The sequence below is a fragment of the Calypte anna genome, chromosome 3, assembly GCF_003957555.1.
Source record: "Calypte anna isolate BGI_N300 chromosome 3, bCalAnn1_v1.p, whole genome shotgun sequence".
Classification (NCBI taxonomy): domain Eukaryota; kingdom Metazoa; phylum Chordata; class Aves; order Apodiformes; family Trochilidae; genus Calypte; species Calypte anna.
Genome location: NC_044246.1, coordinates 12083895 through 12098266, shown reverse-complemented (window position 1 = coordinate 12098266; position 14372 = coordinate 12083895). Strand labels below are relative to the sequence as shown.

General features: G+C 39.4%; 3 protein-coding genes across 10 annotated transcripts in view; 2 read left to right on the top strand and 1 right to left on the bottom strand.

The window, feature by feature from the left end:
- EIF2AK2 (eukaryotic translation initiation factor 2 alpha kinase 2) overlaps positions 1–8609 on the top strand; it is a 23200-nt gene extending 14591 nt beyond the window's left edge. For both annotated transcript variants that reach the window (XM_008494003.2, XM_030447025.1), the window contains 6 exons: positions 988–1095; positions 1890–2073; positions 4744–4869; positions 5414–5512; positions 6990–7052; positions 7133–8609. In XM_008494003.2, the coding sequence (XP_008492225.1) occupies positions 988–1095; positions 1890–2073; positions 4744–4869; positions 5414–5512; positions 6990–7052; positions 7133–7243 (691 nt within the window). In that variant the 3' untranslated portion in view covers positions 7244–8609. The remainder of the gene's footprint in view (positions 1–987; positions 1096–1889; positions 2074–4743; positions 4870–5413; positions 5513–6989; positions 7053–7132) is intronic.
- GPATCH11 (G-patch domain containing 11) lies at positions 7388–14074 on the bottom strand. Of its 6 annotated transcripts, none has more exons than XM_030447028.1 (10): positions 13998–14074; positions 13523–13651; positions 13210–13436; positions 12469–12510; positions 12269–12389; positions 11719–11809; positions 11100–11204; positions 10230–10311; positions 9764–9849; positions 7388–7476 (listed from the first exon to the last, which is right to left on the bottom strand). In XM_030447028.1, exons 2-9 carry the CDS (start codon positions 13567–13569, stop codon positions 9794–9796), a joined length of 771 nt encoding a protein of 256 aa, XP_030302888.1. In that variant the 5' UTR covers positions 13570–13651; positions 13998–14074; the 3' UTR covers positions 7388–7476; positions 9764–9793. The 6 variants fall into 6 exon arrangements, with proteins under 6 accessions (XP_030302888.1, XP_030302890.1, XP_030302889.1 ...); XM_030447030.1 differs by lacking the exon at positions 13998–14074 and adding an exon at positions 13942–13963; XM_030447029.1 differs by lacking the exon at positions 13998–14074 and adding an exon at positions 13868–13933.
- HEATR5B (HEAT repeat containing 5B) overlaps positions 13907–14372 on the top strand; it is a 56106-nt gene continuing 55640 nt past the window's right edge. The window contains exon 1 of one of the 2 annotated variants that reach the window (XM_030447017.1): positions 13907–14128. The gene's annotated coding sequence lies outside the window, so the exon portion shown is untranslated. The other variant, XM_030447016.1, reaches the window with a different exon arrangement.

The following is a 14372-nucleotide window of genomic DNA, read 5'->3' as shown; positions in this document are numbered from 1 at the left end:
AAAGTATTTTATCAGCTGCTGAAAAACTTAAATTTCTTTTAAGTAATTGATTTTAAAAGTTCCAAGTTCTTTGAGATATTCTTTGTGTAACTGTCCTTCAGATTTCTGTGTTCTACACAAATATATGTAAATTGTGTTGCAATCCTGAGAATGGTACTAAAAGAGCATTCTTCTGCTGGTCTCCAGAGGGCTTGGAACATATTTCAGTAGGGAATGTTAAAACAACAAATGTAGGCCAAATGTAGTAGTAGTTCTTAGTGAGTATTTACATTGACTTCTGTGTATGTAAACCAACTTCACAGAGATGAACAGGTGTTTGCTACCTTGTGGTTGGCTATCTCATGTGATTATGCATTGCAATTGTCTGCTTTCTTCAGCTTTTTTTGAGGAGGATTTAATTTCTTGTGTGGTTTAAAATACTTTTGTATTTTGATCAGATTAAAGAAAACCCATTTATTACTATGTCTTTAAATTTATATGAACAGGAATATCTTCTTTTGCTAAAGGAATCATAGAATCATAGAATTGGCTGGGTTGGAAGGGACCTCAGAGATCATCGAGTCCAACCCTTTTACCACCGCTGTGGTTGCTAGACCATGGCACTGAGTGCCACATCCAGTCTCTTTTTAAATATCTCCAGGGAAGGAGAATCCACTACTTCCCTGGACAGCCCATTCCAATGCCGGATCACTCTCTCCGTAAAGAAATTCTTTCTAATATCTAACCTAAACTTCCCCTGGCACAACTTAAGACCATGCCCTCTTGTCTTGTTGAAAGTCGTCTGGCAAAAGAGACCAACCACCACCTGGCTACACCCTCCTTTCAGGTAGTTGTAGACAGCGATGAGGTCTCCCATGTATGTATGAATGTAAAACTGTGCACTGCTATGTGATAATTAAATCTTTTACTCTTTACTTAATACTGTATTTTTATAGGAAATGCCTTTTGTGGTTTTTTTCTTTTCGTTTTTTTTTCCCCTCCAAATAGGAATGTAAATCGTGAAGTAGAACAACTTGCAAGACTTAAGCATGAGAACATAGTGCAGTATCACTGGAGCTGGGAAGGGAAAGACTGTGTTACTTACTCAGGCTCAAGGTAACTACAATATAGAAGTCTGCACTCACAGACTTGTTTGCCATAGTGAATTTTGTGTTGTAGAAAGAAAGACTGATGATTGGTAATAAATCATTATACAAATACAGATGCATACACATAGATCCATACTAACTGTCTGGAAAGAAGGCACAGTAATTTTCAGCACCAGGTTGTATATAGTGAAGTATGTTTGTATCCTCTTTTCCATGGTCACACTATGTAATTTTATCTTTCTCCTTTCTCTTAATATACAGAACTTGCAGAATCTATAATGCAGTGTAAGAACTCAACATTTGGAACTAGAATTAAAAACAGAAATTTAAAAATTGTCTGGCAGTTGGCTATGTTTCTTGAGCAGAATAGGTAATACCAGCCAGGGACTTGTAGCAGGTCCTACAATGCAAGGAAGGAGCCAAGGACAGTGCTATCTCTTCCTCTGGAAGACAAGCCTCTAGATATGAGGGGAGGAGAATCTGGGCACTCAGAATAACTTCCGGTATGAGCAGAGAAGCAAGCAAAATGTTTGGAATATTCTACAGTTTCTACAGGGCTGTGTAGAAACTTCACAGGGATTCTTTGGTTTGCAGTTCTATTTATTTCTAGTCTAGTACAAGTTGCTCTAGTATCTTTTTAAAATTAGGGGACTTGCAGACTTTGTTTTGGGGCATTACAGTAATAACAACAACAATTTTTTTTCCTATCTTTTTTTACAAAGAGTAACCTGAAAATCATTGATGGCTTGGGAAGAATTGTATCTCGGAAATTTCAGTGTAGTATGTAATTTTTTTTTGTAGGAAGGAGTCAGGAGTTTTTCTTTTCATCACAATGGAATTTTGTGAAAAAGGGACTTTGGAGAACTGGATTAAAAAGAATAGAGAAGACAAGAAGTATCATGAGATGGCACAAAACAAATTTTTACAAATATTGGAAGGAGTGAAATATATACATTCTAAAGGGTTAATGCATCGAGACCTGAAGGTAAGTAGAAGAGGTAATAAAAAAGGTAAAATAGTACTTACTGACATTTCATAAACTGCTGTATTGTTCTAGTCCTTGTTTAGTCTACTATGTACCCTAGTAGTGTGCCTCTTCTGATATTGCTAGTGATTAATTTTTTTTCAGCAACTGGCTGTACTTCATCCTAAAATCAGATGGTAAACCGGAGGATCTCAGAATGCAGTAGTTAAAAAAAATCAGTAGTCATCAGTTAACAGGCATTTTCAGTGCATTACGTGTTAATGGGTCACAATAATGCCTACTGGAAAAAGAAATATTAACTTTACTTGGTTATAAAATAATTAAAATGAAGGAGAAAAGTTGAGTCTAGGAAGTTTGCTCTTGCCATATTGCAAAGGGATAGTTTATCTATCCTAATATACATACTGTGTCTGGTAACAATGTACTCCAATAGCTCTTGGACCACTTCTGTATACAAATATCTGAGTGCTACTTTTTTGGATTGAATTTAGGTCTCTACAAGTGCACAATCATAAAAAGATTTTATTTCAATATAAAGATTATAAAGGACAAAGTTGGAAGCCTTAAGTGCTTTGTGTGCCAGATATGTTGCTACAGTTTTAAATCACTCAAAGACAATAGTGTGGTGGTGTTCCTAAAAATGGCTGTAGTGGGTTGCATTAAATGTTGATATAGGATGCAGTTCTTCTGATATAGTGGCTGTTACGGTCCGAGGTAACATTAAAATTTATTTTTGTTTTGGATACGTGAAACAAAGTCCAACCATAGAAAATGGTCGAGTGCAAGCAGACTTTATTTGACAATTGACACAGGCAAAAAATGCAGAAAGGAGGTAGAGAGGAAAAGAAGATATGAGAGAGAAAAGAATGAGTAAGAAAATGGTAAGAAAGAACGAGAGAGAAGAGAGGAGAAATAAGAGAAGGGTAAGAAGAAGTAAGAGTGGGAAGAATGAGAGAGAAAGAGAGAGAGAGAGAGAAAGAGAGAGAGAGAAAGAGAAAGAGAAAGAAACACCACCAGGGGTCCAGCTGTCCAGCGAGGTTCTTCAGGATGGTGCTGATCCTGGACAGGGTTCAGTGCAGAGATGGTGGTGGGTCAAAAGACAACGAAACAGTCAGAGCATGGACAGCAATATATGCTCCTGAGTCCTTTTGTTCTGAAGGGGCAGCTGTCAGTCAGCCAGGGTCATTAGAAGGCAGGCTGCCTGGAGGGGCACCTCCACCCAGTCATCAATTCTTATCTTCTTCCAGAAGCCATTCTTCCTCTTCCAGCCACTTAATCAGGTACATCGTGCCTCCAAGGGCATCCCAGCATTGAAGGTTGGTCCTCAGGAAGGGGGAGTAGTCTCCACCCATTCAACAGGTCTTATCTTCTTCCTGATGCCATCCTTCCTCTCCTCCAGCCCCCCTTAGCCAAGTATTTTGCAAGTGCAATCAAGGTGGCTCACCAGGCACGTCCCAGCGTTGAAGGCTGGCGCTCAGAGAAGAGGAAGAGCCTCCACCCAATAGCTCTTATCACATCGAGGTGTCACCCTGCTCAGCTCTGGCCAGCCAGCTCCTCCACCCTAGCCTGGGCTATTAATTTTAAAATTGCTCTTTTGAGACAGTTGCAAATCAGTCAGGTCAGACTCACACAGTGGCTAATTCCAAACATTTAGAGTATTAGAGCTGAGAGTGATACAGTGATGTAACTTAGTTATGGGCTTCTTGAGCCAGAGATTGTTTTCCATTTATGCTTTAACCTGCTTTCTAGTCCTATTGCTGACTTGTCTGTATGCATTTGAATTTAGGGACTTTTCTGTGCACTTTGATCTGCTGTCAACTTGAATGCTTGAGCTGAGATCTACATGTCCCAGAATCAAATCTGCAGGATAGGTTCAAGCTAAGATGAATTCCATTTGTGGCTCATATGAAATGGAGTCTTCAAGTAGTGTAACCAGATAGAACTGTATTAAATGTCTGTGGACCCAGAGCCAAACTGGAACAGAACTGCACTGGGCATTCTTGACACAGACATCTTTTGTTAAATATTAAGTCAATCCTGGCCTTACAGTTCATTGGAGCTTCTTTAAGTAAAAGATAGAATGAAGCTATTTAGTTTTGTTTTAAAACATTCAGAAATGTAGGTTATCTTCTTTAGGAAACTTCATTGAAACACAGAGGTCTATTTTTGCTTGTCAAATTTAAAAATGGGAGGTTCAATGGAAACTCAAAAGTGGTACTGTGAAGTGCCTCTAATAAGCCCCATCTCTGCCATTACCTTAGTACAAGCAATCCTGCTGTGCCTCAGAGAAGCAAGGATTTGCGTGGATTTCCATGTGAGCCTAAATGTGGTGCCCAAGTGTATCCAATCCCTAGGGCTGGGACTGAAGATTAAAAACCATTTCTGGATATTTTATGTTACATGCACATTGTGTCTGAAGAGCAGTAAAGCCTGATACAGTTGTGACAGCCTGTGGAAAAAAATAGTTACTGTGGCATGTACTATTTTCAGTTTAGTTTGGTTTAAAAAATGGAACTTTGCTTCTCACCCCATTAGTTCCTTAATGCGAATTTCTGTGAACAATTACAAATTTTTATGGGGAGCACTTCTGTGACTGATAATGCTTGGAAATAAACCTTGGCTGTATGGTGATTTGTTATTGTTATTTTTTTTTTTTAAATTTATCCATAGCCTCAGAATATATTCATATCACGTGAAGATAAAATAAAAATAGGTGACTTTGGTCTTGTGACTTCTGTGGAGAATGAGACTGTGACAGAGAACATAGGAACAAAGCCATATATGGCACCAGAACAGGTAATGATCTTGTTGTATTAGTCTGCATTTAGGCTTGCATGATAAACTCAGCATTGGATGTTCTCAGTTCTAATCTCAATACTAAACCAAGTTACCTGGTAGCAGACTGATTCTCTAAATGAGGATAAATGAATTTTTGAGAAAGCTGCCTGCAAGTGTGGTTTTATTTCGGTGTGCTCACCTATGGGGTCTGACACTCCATGCTGTAAGGAATGCTCTTGCAAGGCCAGGCTCCCAGCCATGTATTTCAGGTTGAATTTAGGGCCTCGACAACTGTGGAGTTTGAGCTCTTCTATTTGTTTCAATCTTTGTGACAAATATACTGGCATTGCTTATCTGTAGCAGTCTCAATCTCAGTCTGCTTAACTGGACATAACAGTCACCATTTAACAGGTCTGTAGCAGAATGGGTTAATGATGAATCAGAAGATAAGCAAGGCCAGTCCTATAGCATTGGGGTGGAAATTTCTATTGACTTCAAATTTTGCTTTAAGAAGTGCTGTCCAGTTGGATTTGATACATTGTTGTTGTTCCAACTTTTGTAGGTCGGGGACAGCTATGGAAAAGCAGTCGATATTTATGCACTGGGATTAATTTGGTTTGAAATTCTTTCAGCATTCAGCTCTCACCATGAGAGAAATAGGGTATGTAACCTTTAATTAAAAAAAAAAAAGCCTCAATCAGTCATTGTTTGGCCTACTGGTATTGCATGCTGATTGCAAGCTAGGAAGAATCTGTAAATCTAGAATACTGTTCCTACATTTTCCCCTTGTTTCATTTCTGTAAGGCCCCAAAGTCCTCACACCTCAGTTGAAAGGTAGTAACTCAAGTAATGAAATATTACTTAGTTTTTTTTTCATTTATGTCCTGCGGACATAAACATTAAAGCCTGAGCATGCTGAAGAATAATGGCTATCAAAAAAGATACCAAATTCTGAGAAGTATTTTTGTTTGATCAGAGTACTTTAAGGGAATAATTTTCTAAATTTAGAGAATAAAAGTTACAAATGGGAGCCATGCCCACATTTTCACTGCACAGTGGAGCAATTACAAAGTTTCTATAAATCTAAAACACTTTTAAGTTTTCCAAAATGACAATAAAAGTGCTTTGGAATATGCAGCTTTAATAGAAAAAGACATTACTTCAAAAAGAAAGTGAGTATTACTCAAGCTTTTTTTTGAAAATGTCTTCTGATTTTTCTTGGTACATTGCACATTACTGGTATAACTACTCAAACCTATATATTAGTAGGATAACGTGGCAGCTGACCTTGTCTGAAGTAATTATAAGATATATGTAGATGGTTGGGTCCAGAAACTCCTGAACACTGTTGGCTTGGTCCTTCTGCCAAAAAAAGGAAACCATCTCAATGTGTCTGCTGGATTTGCAGGTTCAACCTAGCTCTGGACCTTGTATTATATTCTAAGCCATCTCATTCCTGCTTACAGCTGACTGTGCAAACCTGACTGTCCAAGATCCCACAGTATTTACAGTCAAAAAGGCAAAACCCATTAGTTTTCTTTACTTAAAAGCATAAAAATGTTGTGTCTGTAGGCAGGGGGGTAAGTCCTAGGATGGCTTTCAGCTGCTCCATCAGCTTAAAACACAATCTGACTTAATGGAGCATGGAAAACTCTGCTGAAAGGACATGATGCAAAAGTGAGGTTGATGAGTATGAGATGAGTAACTGGTTCAGCTGAAGATCACCAGCAATGAAGGGCCTAAAGCTACTGCTCAAAAAGCTTGCAGTTCACAGGAGCTGTTTTACTGGTTATAAGTAACCACTAACCTAAGCCAGGCTGCAGCATCCACAGGAAAGATAAAAAGATAATGGTTCTGATACAAACACATCATTGTACAATTTGAAGCTTTTAATCTTGAAAAGGGACAAGAGTTGATGAAAAGACCATAAAAACAAAATAAAGCACAACTAAATGGAAAAAAACCCTTTGAAACTGTTTACAGATACTTGAATAATACTTCAAGAATACAGATTCTTGAAGCCTTACCTTTTTTTGTAATTTGTATGTTCCTAATTAATTCAGTAAATTATGAATGATAAAGGAGATGCAACATATCAATAAACACAGGCTGAAACTGTTCTCTTTTATAAATTACAGATATGGCACAAAGTCAGAGAAGGTGAACTTCCACGTAGCTTCTCTGAGCAATTCTTAACAGAGGTATGGGATTTTAATACATTATTTCCATTAGTTTATGTACTCATAAAAATAATTTATTGACATTTAATTTCTTTTTTTAGGCATCCATAATAAAAAAGATGCTTTCAAAAGAGCCTTCAGGAAGACTATCTGTATCAGAAATAGTGAAGTTTGCTCATAAAGATGACTTACATAAAAGGCATACTCAGTAACTGCTCTTTTAAAGGGCTTTCACATTGTGTTTAAATCCAGAGTCTGATATATACTGAAACTGATGAAATAGCAGTAAACGCCAGAAACAACAGCAACACTTGGGATATGTCTTTTCCTTGGTGTTTTGCCTTCCATTGAGGAGCTCAGCAGCCAAAAGGGTCACATCACCATTCACAACGATCAGCTGCAGACCAACAGTGTATTTCTCCAAGCCATCACTTCCAATTTATACCTGGAAATACAGGTTGTGGGTGACCTGAACTGTATTGTACAGTAAGTGCAGGCACCTAGACCTTGTCTCCTAGCAGATTAAGTTGATGTGGTGCTAACTGCCTGTGGCAAAAGCATACTCGTAACATGTGCTACATTTATTATCACTTGAGAATATCTATTGCTTTCCATGGAAGATGTGCTGTATTGTGGTATGTGAATCAACCCCTTCTGATTTGTTCAGTGATCTTTTTAATAATTATTGGAATGCTACCAATAATACCAAGGCTAATTTTGGTAGGAAAGATAAGAGAAAAAGGTGTGGGTTACTCTTAACCAAATTTACGTGAAAGTTAATGTAATTATCTCTACATATCTGTTGCACCCCTAGAACTTTCAATAATCTAGAATTTAAAAATAAATGCTTCTGAAGTAAGCTTTCAGTGAGAATGTAAATGTTAAGCATTCCACTTTTAGGAAATGTAGTTTAGATTTGCTATAAACCTTTGAAAAACTTGTGTTTTGAGGTGTGTTTGTTGGTTTTTTTTTCTGAAAGGAACACTGAAGATGCTCTTGATGTAGGAAAATTCTCCCATTTCCTCAGTAGAAATAATTTTAAATCCTGTTCTGAGAAAGCACCTTAAACATTCTCTCCCATACTGGGAGGTTTTAATCCCTTCTTGTGATACTGAGGCACCCCTACCCTGTAACAAGTGTGGAATATCTCTGAAGGTCTTTTGGTGTCAGCCCCACAAAAGGTAACAGCAGTTTGCCAGTTACTCTTAAGTTACATAGTTCAGACTTGCCTGGACTGGAAGAACTGTGTGTATGGTGGTGGGGAGTAGGGATAAAAAACAGGCACATTAATCCTTCAGATTGTTGTCTTTGAGCTGTATCTTGTCAAACTATTCATTACTGTGGAGCTCACGTACCTCCAGAAAGGCAAATGAACAGGGGATTTTTAAGCAAAGAAGTAAGTACTGTGTGTAGTCAAGTAGTGTATGATTTATCTGAAATGTTAAATGGGTTAAAAGTGAGTGCGTGGTTAGAACAAATAATATAAATGAATGCATAGTAATTTTTATAGATTTGGGGGAATCACTGACGATCTGCTATGAGTATTTGTTGCTAAACAAGAATATGATTTTAAATCTTTCTGTAAAGCCTGAAGTTGTGGTTTTTTTTTTCCTCCTTATCATGAATCACATACACAAAGCATTTCACTAGTCTGGAGTAATTAGTATTTCTTTACAGTGGACAAGAGCTGGGAGAAATTATATCTGACACTTACAAAATACAACTAGTTCCACTTTCTCTTCCCTTTGAACCCATAAAACTACTCTTATAATGTGAAAATTGGAATGTGCCAGACTTTTGGATGAATACCCCTCACAGTTCTTGTACAGAGCACCTGTAATACATTATGTTCTTACTGTCAAATAACAATGGGTTTGTTGCAATAGTTTTTGTAGTTTTTATTCATAGTATTTATATACTTCAGCAGTACCCTTCTATTAGTGACTGTTTATAGTAGCAACTGCTGTTCCCTAAAAGGTCTAAAGAAATTTATTTTTATATACTCCCCCCAACAACATGATCTGATACTTTTTAGTTATGCAAAATACACCCCTGTGTAACATATCACACAACAAAGTAACAAGCCAATATTTACTCACTTACTCAGACTTGAATTTTATTATTAGCTGATCGTGTTCCGCTGGGCAGGACATAACCAAAGACTGAGGAATACTTAAACTGCCTCTCAGTTATGGTAGTTCATTATAAATGCCAAGTTTTAATTCCTAACAAATTGTGCATTAAGCAGGAAATCTGTAAAATGCTTCAGAAATGTGAATTCACTCTCAGCAGAGACCTTCTAGCAGCCTTCCAGTACCTGAAGGGGGCTTACAGGAAAGCTGGGGAGGGACTTTTCAGAAGGGGGTGTAGTGATAGGACAAGGAGTAATGGCTTTAAACTGGAAGAGGGTAGATTCAAGTTAGACATTAGGTTAAAAACTGTTTAGTGTGAGGGTGGTAAGACACTGGAACAGGTTGGCCAGAAAAGCTGTGGTTGCCTCAACCCTGCATAACTTCAGGGTCAGGCTGGGTGGGCCTTTGAGCAAGCTGGTCTAGTGGGAGGTGTCCCTGCCCACAGGAGGGGTGTTGGAACTACATGATCCTTAAGGTCACTTCCAACCCAAACCATTCTATGATTCTATGAGCAGAACTACACTTTTGCATGCTTTGATTTGAATTCTTCAGTATGGCACAGCTCCAAACCTTCTAAAAGATATCATGAACCACACATACTTATCTAGGACCGCTTCGTTTAGAAAACCTTTACTCATGATCTGCAGCGCTGTCTCCAGGGCAGCTGGAAGCTAAATCTTCAGAGCCTACAGGATAAGCAGAGAAAAGGTATGTTAATTCCAGCTCAAAGGAGGGGAAAATAAAGGTGCTAAAATGATTGAAGAATTAATGCAAAGCAGATTAACTAGTGTTCAAGGTTTGCAAATAATTTCCAAATTCCAAACAAAATCAGTATGAATACCAATTCAAATAAATGGCAGTGTGCTTGGTTGTTTTTTTTATCTTCTTTGAATGTAACATCTAAAAATTGGCTTATAATTAAAAGGTACAAAGCTTTATGCAAAGACCTGCAGCCTGGAAATAAAACTTGCTATGTAAATTTAAAAGGCAAAAGAAACAAAGGATATGTTGCACTTTTTGACTGTCTGCATAAGCAAAGTAAAATACAAACCAGGTTTACTCTCACCTTCATAGGTTGTTCCACACCAAATGCAGTAGAAGTGTTTGTCTCTCAAATAGGCAGTCAGGATGTGGAGCTTTTCTGATACCTAGAGATATGTACAGATATGCAGTGATCTGGGATGCTCATGGTATAAAGCAGTTGGAGTTACCAGCTTTGCTAAAATAGATTGTTTAACCCTTTGCCATAGAAAAGAGACACAAAACTATAGATCAGTAAGGCATGAAGTTTCCCAAATTTATGGCATATGGCACAGGAATTCATGGTACCTGGAAAGTTAACGACTTTTGCTTGCTCATCCTTCTTTCTAGCTAAGAAACCTGCACAAAAGAGAGAGCTAGAAATATTACCTAGCTACCTTATTACAAGTACATGTTTTTGGTGGAATTTTTCACACCTAATCTCTGCAAGATGAACACTTAAATCTAACAACAGCTGTGTAATGTAGTCCTCAAAAAATATCACCTTCCAGTCCATCTTGTGCTTATCTGTGAAGTATTATCAGAAATTACTTAGTGATTCTAAAATTCAGCCTAAGACATAAGATAAGGCATCCAAATGATAAATTTGATTAAATACATGATATGCATATCTCAGCTAAGATACAAAACTGTTTAGAGTTTAATTTCTTGACTACTTTTTTTAAAGATCAGCTTCAAAAGAGATAAGGATTAATAAATGAGTGGTTTTGTATTTTTTCATGTAATTGCAATACAAATCACTGCTCTAAGATTGCAAAATGCCATTCACTATAGCTTGGGAAATTAAATGTATACATTTATCCTTTATGCATGCATGCACGCATACATATGTACTTTGTAAAGCAATATTACATTTACTTCTGAATCAAAGCTTTAATTTAGTTGCAGAGCTTACACTTAAGTCTGAGCTTGTGCATTCATCTTCCTTGTCTTCCTCATCTTTTTTGTCTTCCTCTTCAGGTCCTAGCCAATACCAAGTCTCCTTGGGAACATCAATATCCTTAAATAATGAAAATTTAAATGAAAATTATCTGTCTTAATAGGTTTTCTTGTAAGATCCTGGATAAAACCAATTTCTAATAGGCGAGATGTTTGGTTTTAAAATATTCCTGTACAGTATTACAAAGACTTGTTAGAGCTGTAGTTGGAAGCTAAGTAGAGTGGCCCATAAGGATTACTCATTTTTACTAATGTCTTTAAGATGGCCCAACATTGGCTACTGAAACATATACAAATAGCTCAAAAATAACAGCAAAAACGGGTGAGCTCCAATGACACAAATTAACATGGGTCCTCACATAGGTTACCATGAGGTTGGGGTACACATTCAAGTATCTCCATGAAGCAAACATGTACTTTGAAGTATTTTAAGACTGAAGTGTTTGCCAAACATCAAGACTTCAGGCTCATTACCCTGTAATTTTGGAGAGCTTCCAAGAACTGTATCACTACTTTGTTGCCTATATCTCTAACCTGCAAGCCTTCCTTCCAATCCAAAAAATCATAGGTCTCACTTTTTGCAGGTCTAATTGCTGGCAGGCCCTCTGGCTTTTTCGGAGGTCTCCTTCCATCTTACGTTCTTCTTGTTTGGTTTTCAATCTTATTCTGTTAAGAAAAAGGATATAGTTAAAGTAAACAGGCAGAGGGTGAGATGCATTATAGTTGATAGCTTTCCTAAAACAGAAAAATCTAAGATTCCTGCTTTTTCAGACCAGAACAACACTGGACGTCCTGACACTGTTTCTGTGGAAGAGCACATGTGTTTCTTTGGAATTACACCTTCAAGAATGCTTTCAAAATCACACTACACCTAACGCTTTTTTCACCAGGTTTTCGTAAGACATTGAACAAATGGTTCACTAAATATCTGCAAAAGATAGATCCTACCCAAGGCTTTACTTCTTAACATGTAACAAGCAAATCAGAAAACAAAACCAAGACCACCTGAACCAACTAACCCTGATTTTTTAAACCATTGTAACAACATAGCTCAGGATTATATGTGGATTTTATATTTTAAAAGATGACAAAGTTAACTGATTTTATCAAGAAGTTGCAAATTACCGGAACTGATCTGCAGCTTGTTCATTTGCTTGTTTTTTCATGTGGAGTTTTTGTCTATAGTTTTCCAGTTTTTCTTCAGCTTTTCGCTTTTTTAATTCCTCGTGACCAAGCCCACTTCTGCCTACGCAAGTTCAGAAGATGAATTTAAATATTTCAGAAGCCCTGATACCAACCTAAGTTAAATAGGAAGGATCACAAACCTGTTTTTATGTTCAGAGGAATAGGTTCAACAATGCCTTCTCCTGTGAGGAAAAAAAATATTAATTTAAGAACTACAGTCTTTCTCAAGATATGATTTGTGTAGTACTTTCAAACAGGCAAGATACTTTTGCCATTTAACATGTACATTTTCATGTGACTTTGTTTCTTGGCAGTTGAAAAATCCCAAATCAATGTACATTGTACAATGTACGTTTAGTGCATTACAAAGGAAATGGAATTCCCTCTCTTTTTTGGCTTGTCTGCTGGATCATGTACATTTTTCAGGACACTATCCTACTAAAAGAAAATAGCATTGACTTGGCAGATATAGTATATCTGTGATGAAGACTGCTTTGTTACAACCTTCTGCAGCGTTTTTCATTATAGAATCTTACAACTGGGTAAAGATTAAGACTAACAAGGTCTGCCTGGGACAGTTCATTTGCTAGAGATAACAAATATAATTACTGCTCATTTTCTGATTGTGTGCTAGTCATGCTGAACTGCCACAGCAATTACTGATGTTTTGTTTTGCTGATTTTACTTCATCTACTACTGAACCAATGCTTAGAGATTCGCTCTCATCTTTTTTTTCTGCTACAACACATTCCCAGTTGAGTAACACGAGGCCCTCAGAGACACTTACTGACCTTGTGTTCAAAGTGACAGCTCTCTAAAATATGAAAGCACACCAAAATTTAGGCACACAGGTCCAGACTTCCATACAGTGACAAGCTTACCACTTTTGCCAAGGGCCTGGCCACTCTTGTAGCCCATCTTCTGAAGCAAAGCAAAGCCTTTGTTCTCGTTGCCCAATGCACTTTTCAATACCAAGTCACGTCTTTCTTTTTCTTCTTCTTTTATACTCTTTTGCCTGTTCTTCTCATTGGCTTCTTTTTGCTTTTCTTCTTTCTGAATAGCTTCCTTCACTCGCCTCACCATGGGCAAGCCTGGCCTTACATCCTGTCTAAGAGTTTTATTTCAGCAGTTATTAGCATGTTTTTGTCATGTTTACAATCACTTAAAGTGATAAAAAAAGAGCTACCTACTTACTTAAGAAATGAATCAGACATGTAGTCTTCCTCTTCATCCTCCTCCATGTTTAGCACGCCTGACGCGTTCCGACCTTTCCGATAATCGCAGCCGAATCACCTTATCACGCGTTTATTTCCCTAAGGTCACCTGAAACGCAGAATCCACAAGAAAAACTTTGCCGCTCAGGTCTGCCGCGCTCGGTACCAGGCGGGCGGCTGAGGCGGTTCGGCGCTGATGGACCAAAACACGTGGGCCCAGAGGCCACCGGGCCGGGCCGCCCCCTCCGTCCCCCAGAGCACCCAGGGCCGGGCCCAGCCGAACCGCCCCCTCCCCCGGGCGCCCCGCTCCAGGCTTCCCACCCACCGCCCGTGTTTCGGGACTTCGCTACAGCTGACCCCCGGCTTCCGCGGCGCCTCTCAAACCCCGGAAGCATTCACCCGCTACTAAGGCGCACGCAAAGCGGCAGCGGAACCGCAGGAACCCCGGTACTCACCTGCCGGGTCGGGTCGGCCCAGCCCAGCCCGCTCCGCTAGCGGCGCCTGCGCATGGCCACCTCCCGCCCTCGGGCGCCTGCGCGGTTGCTGCTTCCTGCCGGGCGGCTGCCGGTGCCTCTGCGCTGCCCCGGTACGTGGGTGCTGACGCTGGGGGCAGAGCTGCTGGGTTCCCGGTTCCCCGCCGCTTCCCTCCCTCCCTCCCGGCGGGGCCGGGGCGCGGTGTGGGTCTCAGCGGCTCAGCCCCAGCAGGGTGGCCTCGCGGCGGCGCGGGTGAGGGGGGCGCGAGCGGCGGAGCGTGACCGCGACCGTGCTCCGCTCGTGCGCCACCGCCTCCGGGTCACGCCTCGCACAGCCCGCAGGCGGGCAGGACGCGG

Excerpts from the sequence above, each read along its gene's own strand:
- GPATCH11 (XM_030447028.1), bottom strand. The coding sequence starts at position 13,569 with ATGGAGGAGGATGAAGAGGAAGACTACATGTCTGATTCATTTCTTAA. Across the intron at positions 11,810-12,268 it reads CAAGCTGCAGATCAGTTCCG|AATAAGATTGAAAACCAAAC; the intron begins GTAATTTGCAAC and ends TTTTCTTAACAG. Across the intron at positions 9,850-10,229 it reads GTGTGGAACAACCTATGAAG|GCTCTGAAGATTTAGCTTCC; the intron begins GTGAGAGTAAAC and ends CTTATCCTGTAG.